General features: G+C 50.9%; 1 protein-coding gene across 3 annotated transcripts; it reads left to right on the top strand.

The window, feature by feature from the left end:
- Window positions 1-28: 28 nt before the first annotated feature.
- On the top strand, window positions 29-9,399 carry hal (histidine ammonia-lyase). Of its 3 annotated transcripts, none has more exons than XM_086027511.1 (20): window positions 29-382; window positions 1,598-1,658; window positions 1,750-1,777; window positions 1,855-1,929; window positions 2,036-2,108; window positions 2,202-2,268; window positions 2,358-2,395; window positions 3,362-3,487; window positions 3,676-3,815; window positions 3,948-3,995; window positions 5,152-5,299; window positions 5,383-5,478; window positions 5,557-5,615; window positions 5,756-5,836; window positions 6,600-6,665; window positions 6,735-6,900; window positions 6,974-7,108; window positions 8,203-8,311; window positions 8,406-8,475; window positions 8,549-9,399. In XM_086027511.1, the coding sequence occupies exons 1-20, from the start codon at window positions 136-138 to the stop codon at window positions 8,678-8,680; spliced, it is 1,965 nt and encodes a 654-aa protein (XP_085883637.1). In that variant the 5' UTR covers window positions 29-135; the 3' UTR covers window positions 8,681-9,399. The 3 variants fall into 3 exon arrangements, with proteins under 3 accessions (XP_085883637.1, XP_085883639.1, XP_085883638.1); XM_086027513.1 differs by having other exon boundaries at window positions 231-1,312; XM_086027512.1 differs by having other exon boundaries at window positions 231-1,289.
- Window positions 9,400-9,569: the final 170 nt, after the last annotated feature.

Consider the following 9,569-nt stretch of genomic DNA (forward strand, 5'->3'; position numbering starts at 1 on the left):
TTCGGGAGGGCTTTTTGTGGGGTCGTCGGTCCCTCTGAGGCGTGGCCCCCGGCGGCCGTCGTCTGATTGGTCCCCGTCCGCCGCGTCGCCCGCACTTTGCGGAGACGCGCGACCCCCCCGGCGCTCAGTGGCGCCATGCCTCGCTTCACCGTGCACGTCCGAGACGAGTGGCTGACGGTGCCGTGCCGGGACAGCTCGTGCAGCATCCGCTGGCTGGGCCACGAAGCGCTCAAGCGCTACATGAAGAACAAGCCGGACGACGGCGGCATCGCGGCGCTCCGGGACACCCGCTTCGTGGTGCGCAGGTGTCAGGGGCTCGGCCTGCTCGACGCCGACGACACCATCGACGACGTCCTGGAGGATAACGACTTTGTCGAACTGGGTTAGGAAGAAGAAGAAAAACAAACAAACAAACAAACAAACAAACAAACAGGCCCCAATTGGCCCTTAGCGGGGCGTTCTGTCCAGAAGCGAAGGTGTCGAGTTGTACGTAAATCGGAACGCGCCGTAGTCCGTCACTGGTAAAGCGCGCTAGTGGAGCAACAAGAAAACTAGAAAGTTCATTGAAAACACCTGTTGGCCGTACGGCGGTGTCGTTTGGTCTTATGTCAGTGCGGAAAGTGTAGGTCGTTGAACGCTCGCTGTTTGTAACTTGGAAACGTCGTATGTCGGCACCGGCAAGAAAACGAGGACACTCCTCATTGAAATAATTTATGTACTTAATAACATTTTCAAACCGCATTTGTAGCCTACAGCATATTCCTGCTCATGGCCTCGACCGTTCTCATCTCATGTCCAAATGTGAACACGACCAATTCGAAATGTTTTTCGCCATTTATGGATCAAGCTGGATCCGTTATGAATTTTGTTGCTAAGATCCTTGTGCGTAAAGTAATTCCAGTAGATATAAAAAGTCAACACAGCCCTGTTTGAATTGCAGGTCTTTGCCATATGATGGGGGCGGGAAGGGGGAAGCAAAACATTTTCTCCAGTAACCTGTACAACTCAAATATTTCTTTCGAGAGTGGAAGTAAAAATACACAAACAGAGATCAACCGTGGTTCCATCGTACTACGAGCATCCAAAGTCAGATGTTTTTGTTAAGATATGGCCTCCGTATGGCAAGCCTAGCCACCAGACATATGAAGAGAAGGGGGATTGAAATTCCTGCAGCTGCTTGAATGTTGCCCTCAGCCTCTTGGCAATGACCAATTTTCCAGTTCCTGCGAGAACATCTGAACTTCATGTTGGGTGGAGCACAAGTAGTGTACTTCAAATGGCGCAGGCAGGTGCGTGCTGACTTTCATTGAAGGTGAGTTTGGCCAAACTTTGCCAGCCACAGCAACTTCCTCAGCTACAAGAGGGTGTGCACACTTGTGTTATCTCACTTGCTTATTTCTCCTTTTTTTTTCTGTTGAGTTGTCCAGGTTAGAGGTCATGAAAGTTTCCAAATGATTTATCTTGGTCAATTGAGCAGGGGTGTGTAGACTTAAAACAAAAAAAAAAACCCAGACCAAAAGCATTTGTTTCATGATGATTTCCTTCATTTTGTCCATTGTGTAAGTGAGCAAAAACATGAGCGCTGTTGTGCTTGCAGCCATCGAAGGCGACACCATGTGCCCTGACTTCATCCCGTGCACGCCTGGAGTTTCCCACCTGTATCCATTTGGCCGTTATGACAACTTGAATGACATTTGCCTTTCAACAGTCCCATCGGTTATCCTTACATGAATCACGCCAACAAAACAGCACAGCCGCATACAGAGAACCTGAAGATGTAAGTCACGTCAACCCCCCACCCCCCCACCCCGGTGTTCGGCGCGCACTGAGTACATTTGTTTGTTTGCCGCGCAGACTATTTGCTTGGACGGCAACAGCTTGACATCGACAGACCTGGTCAACTTAGGCAGGGGCCTCTACAAGATAACGGTCAGCAACCATCCAAACACGGCTGACTGACCGACTGACTGCGCTGATCTTTGACTCCCTTCTTTTGTTGTCGTTGTTTTTTGCGTGGCGCCGAACATATCATCAGCTGGCCGCGGAGGCCGAGAGGAAAGTTGTGAAATCCAGAGAGCTTTTGGACACCATCGTCAAGGAAAACAAAAGTAAGTCATGTCAACGCAAATGCGTCCGGGCGGCCATTTTGTTGAACACCATCCACCACAACTCAATTGTGCTCTTCTTACCTCCGCTTGCAGTCGTTTACGGGATCACGACCGGTTTTGGCAAATTTGCTCGAACCGTCATTCCAGTCAGCAAACTCAAGTAAAAAAAAAAAAAAAAAAATGAAATGTTTGGAGGTAATACCGGAGTTTTAGTGATTAACTTTTTGTTTGTTTGTTTGTGTTGCACAGGGAGCTTCAGGAGAACCTGGTGCGCTCACACTCGGCAGGTAAACCACAATTACAAGCAGCAGACATTTTGTTTTTTTACATTTTTAATTCAAATTGTACGCGTTTGTAGTAATGATACAGTCTCGGCTAGGGCTGCTCGATGATGGAAAAAATATTACTCGCGATTATTTTGCTGGTAATTGAAATCGGGATTCTTCAAACCATCATTTATTTCTGGGTACAAAACAGGAAAATGTTTAAACGTAATCAAATATAAAGACGCATACATTTCTTTGACACACTAAAATGACATAAGTTCCTTTTGGACCAAACAAAATTGATAAACATTAGTTCTTATAAAATCCAAAAAAGGTGCAAATGTATGATTTCCTTGTGTAAACAAACATAGTGCGTCGGATTTAATTGCCTTTCACAATGATGCCAATTTTGTAATCACAAAGTGCAATCGAATTTCGATGAATTGCACAGCCCTAGGCGGGGCACGGGCAGCAAAGGTGCGTGTATTTCTTTGATTTTTGGGACATTTTTTACGCTCACGGCAATACATTTCCGCCATGTCAGCCGTTCGATTCCGAAAGATTTGTGATTTCTCTCTACACCAAGCAAGATAAGCATACGCGAGAGCCTGCCATTTGCATACACGTGACGTACGTAACGCGATTGTGCTGGCACAATAGCAAGTTTTCTGTCTACAAGTCCAAATGATATCGAGAACAAGGGCTAGCTAGGACGTTTTTTTCAAACTCCTTTTGAACATGTCAACGGTGCTGATTACGTTTTTTTCCGCTTGGAGGAAGAAAAACGTTCTTTTCTCTAAAGATCTTTTCAGTTTATATGTTCAATCAATCGATTGACTACAAGGCCGTCTCCCACCCGATTCCCGTATGAAATCATTCATCGTTTGGATTGAGTATAAAACGGGATTGTGAGTTGAAGCGTGTCAAGGAGACGGGCGCTTTGGCGACTGCAGGCGTGAAATGTGCGCCCGCGGGCGTGTCGCGCAGGTGTGGGCAACCCGCTGAGCCCGGAGAGGACCCGCATGCTGCTGGCTCTGAGGATCAACGTTCTGGCCAAAGGGCACAGCGGCATCTCTCTGGAAACCCTTCACGCCATGATCCAGGCCTTCAACGGTGAGCGGCGCCACCTGGGCTCTCCTTGCCCACATGCCAGGGCATCGCAGTACCTGAATCACTCACTCTTTTCACTTGAGCCAAAATCCAAATACCCAGCGAGCGACGGCCGGTAGCCCGAACAACTCGTAAGCCGGGCGACTCGCGGGCGCTGCGCCGTATTGACGCGGGCCTCCCTCACCTTGCAGCTTCCTGCCTCTCGTTCGTCCCCGAGAAGGGCACGGTGGGCGCCAGCGGGGACCTGGCGCCCCTGGCTCACTTGGCCCTGGGGCTGATGGGCGAGGGCAAAATGTGGTCGCCCAAGAGCGGATGGGCCGACGCCAAATACGTAAGACGAGATGTCACCTGCCGCAAAAACGTGTTTGCCTTTGACCGCTCTTGACTTTTCGCATGATGTTTTTTTCGGGGGGGGTGTGTGTGTGTGTGTGTGTGCCTTCTCCCCCCTTTTATCTGTGAGCAGGTCCTGGAGGCCCACGGGCTCAAGCCAGTATCGCTGAAGCCCAAAGAGGTAACGTTGAAAAACATTTTTGGAGAAGGTCCACTGGGACCACATGGCATCGTCCATCCCAGCCGCCGGACCAAAATGGACACCTGGGCTCTTTTCACAATCGTTCACAATTGTTCACGATCTCTTTCCCGTCTCCCAAACCACTACACGGCGCAGTGCAGTACGGCCAGTTTTATTTCGTGGACCATAAGCTCGACTGAAGAGTCCACTCAAAGAGATAGAAGGGAATGCATTTGGAATCATTCGTTCGTCGTTCTCCACTCCCGAGTCACACCGATTGTGAGACTTAGCAGACTATAGACGTAGTTGACCCCTGAATCGGTCAAGCGAAGAAGCCTTTTTGAGCGCAACGTGCTCAACTCAACTTTACATTGGTCAACTGGAGCGCAAGCGTTGACCGCCGGCCGGGTTTATCTTGGGCAAGTACGTCTTTCGACGGCTGGCCGCGGCGTCGCTTTTGAGAGCAGCACAGCTTTTGAGAAGAAGTTCAAGCTTAGGGAGTGACTCTTGGCTGCTCACGTCGATGATGAGGGAGAGAAATGCCAACGCGCAAGTCAGACACGTTTAGCTGCCTCACACTCAAACGGACTACGATTGTGGACGCCAGAAACGGAGGATGCGTCGCGGGTCGCCAGTGAGAAAAGATGACGCAATTCGCGGAGTGAAAAACAAAAGCCACCTATGTTCAAGCCGACCCGTGCGGCGAGTCCAAGTCGCTCACGGCGCATTTGTAATTATGTTGCCATGAAGACTTTTCCTGGTCCATGTGTGTCTTGTTTGATTCTGTAGTTTGAGGTCATGTCACAAGAGCAAACGTGATAGTGTCAAAGTCACCGCTGTGCTCGACACGTTGGCCAAAAGCTACTTTTCAACACCTTTTGGGGGTGTTGGGTCTACTACTGTTCATAAGTAAAGGCCGGCTTTTTTTCCAGGCCAACGTAGATAATCTGCTCTTTCCTATGATGGGTTTCGCGGTTCTATCGTCAGCGAGCGCACTAGTCTGCGGATCTCGAAAGTTGCGTCGAAATGCTCTCGAGCGGCCGGCAAACTGGAGAAGTCCGCTTAGGACGCGTCGCGTCAGGAGGCGAAAGAATGAGTTGATGGCGTCGGCGCTTTCCAAGGCGTAACCGCCGCGTGCCGCTTGTCCCCCTGGCAGGGCCTGGCTCTGATCAACGGCACCCAGATGATCACCTCGCTGGGGGCGGAGGCGGTGGAGCGAGCCCAGGCCATCGCCCGGCAGGCCGACATCATCGCCGCGCTCACCCTGGAGGTGCTGAAGGGGACCACCAAGGCCTTTGACAGCGGTGAGCGGCCGGCACCTCGGAACATCTTGGCCCGCGGCAAGCGTGACTTTTCTGTTTTTCTTGGTGGCGCGCCTACCACGCAGACATCCACTCGCTGAGGCCCCACCCGGGTCAAGTGGAGGTGGCCCTGCGCTTCCGCTCACTGCTGGACTCCGATCACCATCCTTCCGAGATTGCAGGTGGCTCCGAGCTCCGGGCGGATGTTTGCGACCGCCCCAAAAATCCACTGAGAGAGTTTTGTGCGCTTGTGTGTCCAGAGAGCCACCGCTTCTGTGACAGAGTCCAGGATGCTTACACCATGCGTTGCTGTCCTCAGGTAAAGCGGTACCGCATGTCGTACGGGCCCCGATCAACACTGGCGCCTCTTGACTCTTGCGCAAACCAGAGTCTTGCCAATGATCTGAATGAGTCGGCGTCCATTCATGGACGTGCTTCTTGTTCCCGCCGTGCTCCAAGGTCCACGGCATTTCCAACGACACCATCCAATTTGTCCTGAACATCATCAACACGGAAATCAACAGCGCCACCGACAACCCGGTATCCTTCAGCCCCGAAACTTTCTTTCATCGTTCCTTTGGTCAGCGCAAGGAACGAGCCGTAGGCCTCGTCAAGCGAGGACGCGGCTGATCTGGCGCAGGTGGAAGCCCGAGTCAAAGATGATGTCGCTGCAGTAAGTTGAGCAGCGGCGTTCTTCGGGGTTCGGTCCTCGGGTCTATGACCAATGGCCTTCTCAGACGACACGACTTTGTTGTCGTTAGCGACGGTCGCGCTGTCAGACTAGCAGATCGCACCGCTACGTGTCTTGGACGGGGCGAGACGTCACACTACCAGTCCGTCAGCGACTCCACGCCTACGTCAAGATTCAGAACGGCGGCGAGGCGAGACGGAGGCATTATGTGCAAGTGCGTTTGTTCTCTTCTCAGAAAAGGCAAAAAAAAAAAAAGCTACGTTCCAATATTTCCCCCCTACTTTTGATTGTTTATATGTGCGCGTAGGCTACGTCCGGTCTCTCGTCATAACTGGTCAAAAACTCAGACATGCCAGACTTTGTTGGCGGCAGTCGCCAAATGACCAATCGTTGACTATGTCGCGTCAAGACGACTCCAAATGGGCTACGAGACACTACATTGGTGTAGTCCGACATCGTCATAAATGTCATTTCTGTGGCAAGGACGTAACCAGAACCTTATCTTTTTTCTTGATCCTGAACGTGAGGCGAGCATTTGATGGAACCGGGCATTGTTGTCAGCCACAGTGGCTGTTTGTGCGTTTAGTTTTTTTTTCCGATTGGCTGTACAAGATGGTGTTTGCCGACAGAGGGGAGACTATTTCGGGTGGAAATTTTCACGGAGAGTACCCAGCAAAGGTAGGCGCAAGACAATCCAATCCAATCCAATCCAATGCAACTTAATTTAGAGAGCGCATTTCCTAACAGGCTCTGGACTTTCTGGCCATCGCAGTGCACGAGCTGGCCTCCATCAGCGAGCGGAGGATCGAGAGGTTGTGCAACCCGTCGCTGAGCGAGCTGCCGGCCTTCCTCGTTAACGAAGGCGGCCTCAATTCGGGCTTCATGATCGCTCATTGCACCGCTGCCGCTTTGGGTGGGGCTCCCGTCTTCTTGCCGCCATCCCCCCCCCGTTGACTTGGACCTCCTCACTCGTTGTCCGTGTCCAGTTTCAGAGAACAAAGTTTTGTGCCATCCTTCCTCTGTGGACTCCTTGTCAACCAGTGCTGCCACGGAGGACCACGTCTCCATGGGGGGCTGGGCTGCCAGGAAGGCCCTGAGAGTGGTGGAGCATGTGGAGCAAGGTAAGCAAACGGCGGGCTCTTTCCCAGTGCCGGGTAGGCTGCCGGAACTAACTTAAGGCCTGGATCCACCAATCCGACGTGGGCCAACTGTGAGCGACGCTTAGCCCCTGAAAAATTCACGCCAACGACAGACGCCGACCATTAAGTAGCTTCTACCCCTCCATACCCTCGGCGGCGGTAGTCACTATTCCTCAAGGTTAGGAAAAGCCAACGTGAAAGCTATTGGCGGGGACGTAGTATAAAAACGTGAACATAAACGCTCTACTTTTGGCTCACGATGAACGCCCACGGGAAGCAAACCCTCACGCTCTTGACACAATGCAATACCGACATTGTCAACCCTCGCTCTTGTACTTGATGAAGAAGATGAAGGCGGCGAAGGCGCAATTCTCAAGGCTTTCCATCGCTCATTGTTTATCCGCATTGGTCACTTCCCGTTCTTGGCCCCGTGCGCCGATTTGCTAGCTAACAGCCAATCGGAGTGAGAAAATGTCCGGCGAATTTACCACGCCGATTCAACGGGCCGAAACAGCCGCCAGACGCTTCCTGACGGGTTACGACGGTGGTCACGACATCAATCGGACGGCGCAATCCCTCTCCCGGTCTACATCTTATTGATGTGAAATTGTTAGTAGACGAGAGGGAGGAACGGGATTGGGAAATCGTCTCGCGACCACAGCGCGCGTGGCATCGCTTGTGTTGGCTGCAGCAGTCGAGCGGCACTTTCCCAACGGCCGTGAGCTCGTTCGGTGGCGAGTTACCTCGCATTGGCCCGCATGGTCAGCGGAATGAAACTATCTCCCGCGCCATTCGGTCCTCTTTCGCGCTTTACTTGATAACATGACTTGAATTCTTTGCTCCTCGTTAGTGAGGAAAAAGGCAGGAGCGTCGATCTAGGACTAAGCAAATACAATTTGGGGCAAAAATATAATAAAGAAGAAAGAAATAGAAGAGAAAGCGAGTCAGAGATCCTGTAGCCGGCTGCTGCTGCTGCTGCTGCTGCTGCTGCTGCTGCTGCTGCTGCTGCTGCTGCTGCCGCCTCTCAGTGATGTCAAACTTGCCATTTTGTTGAACATGTTTGCATCTGTGCTCAGTTTTGGCCATCGAGCTGTTGGCGGCCTGCCAGGGCATCGAGTTCCTGCGCCCGCTCCGTACCACCACGCCGCTGGAAAAGGTCTATGACCTGGTGCGCAGTGTGGTCAAGTAAGTCAAACACGAGAGGGCCAAGGTACAACAACTGTCCCACTCCGGACCTCCCCGGGACGGTTAATATTTAGCCACTGTTCCGCTTCCGCAGGCCGTGGATTAAAGACCGATTCATGTCTCCGGACATCGAGGCGGTGCATCGTCTCCTGCTCGACCAGAAGGCAAGTACTTCATGGGCCCCGACGCGGCTCCTCCGCGTGCGTGCATACCGTACTTACGTACTTTTAACCCCAGGTGTGGACCGTGGCCAAGCCTTACATTGACAAATATCAGACGGAGTACATCCCGGAATCCCGGCCCGTCTCTCCGACCGCCTTCTCTCTGGAGTCGCCTCCCTCGCCCAGGAAGCGCTGTCGCCACGAATGAAGCCGCGCTGTCGCCACGAATGAAGCCGCGCTGTCGCCACGAATGAAGCCGCGCTGTCGCCACCAATGAAGCCGCGCTGTCGCCACCAATGAAGCCGCGCTGTCGCCACCAATGAAGCCGCGCTGTCGCAAAATGTGACCAATGTATTCTTGAATGACAAACCACTAACACTGATGGGCGTTAGCATACTGCATAAACCCCTAATTGATCATGAATGGCTTTTGAGCTTGTATGTATGTATCCTATTCTGGTTTAGTTAGTTTTGTCTCACAACTACCTCAGCCATTGTACTTCCAGACCAATATTTGAAATGGTGTTGACATATCTGGGATAATGATGTGGAATTGTTAGACAGCCAGCAATACAACTTTGCAAATAAGTTTGTTGTATGTTATCAATGTCTTGTTTTAGCTGTGGATGTTTCACATGTATTATTTCATTGATATTTCGATTTTTAGCACTTACAGATCAAATTTCAGTTTCGGACTGGGCTAGCTGAAAACACTGACCATTTACAAATTGCATTACATTACAGATGAACTATTACAAAGTCTTTTGGTCTTACACTTCTTCCATGAAATTGTATTCATTTATTCCCAATGGTATTTTTTTTTCTTCATTTCACAATCTTTCTCTTGGACCTCGCTGCTTCAACTATATGTTGGAGTTGTGAGATTATATATATATATATATGACAGTAAAAACCAATTTGTACTGTAGTACAATTCACTCTGTGCTTTTTTTTACTTTAAGGCGTTGAATCAGTGCTTCAACTTTTACCAGAGTATTTTTCTATACCGTACATATAAGTATCTGACTATTTTTACCAACTCTGCTTTGCTGTAAACGAAATATGGTGCTGCTGGCTTCCCTACGATAGTAATGTAAT

Source organism: Filicampus tigris, chromosome 4, assembly GCF_054856515.1.
Source record: "Filicampus tigris isolate MCC_2025a chromosome 4, RoL_Ftig_1.0, whole genome shotgun sequence".
NCBI lineage: Eukaryota > Metazoa > Chordata > Actinopteri > Syngnathiformes > Syngnathidae > Filicampus > Filicampus tigris.

What these genes read in the sequence shown, in the direction of transcription:
- hal (XM_086027511.1), top strand. Translation starts at nt 136, where the DNA reads ATGCCTCGCTTCACCGTGCACGTCCGAGACGAGTGGCTGACGGTGCCG. An exon ending in GATGGGCCGACGCCAAATAC is followed by an intron (nt 3,816 to 3,947) that starts GTAAGACGAGAT and finishes ATCTGTGAGCAG; the next exon opens with GTCCTGGAGGCCCACGGGCT. An exon ending in TTGCACCGCTGCCGCTTTGG is followed by an intron (nt 6,901 to 6,973) that starts GTGGGGCTCCCG and finishes GTCCGTGTCCAG; the next exon opens with TTTCAGAGAACAAAGTTTTG.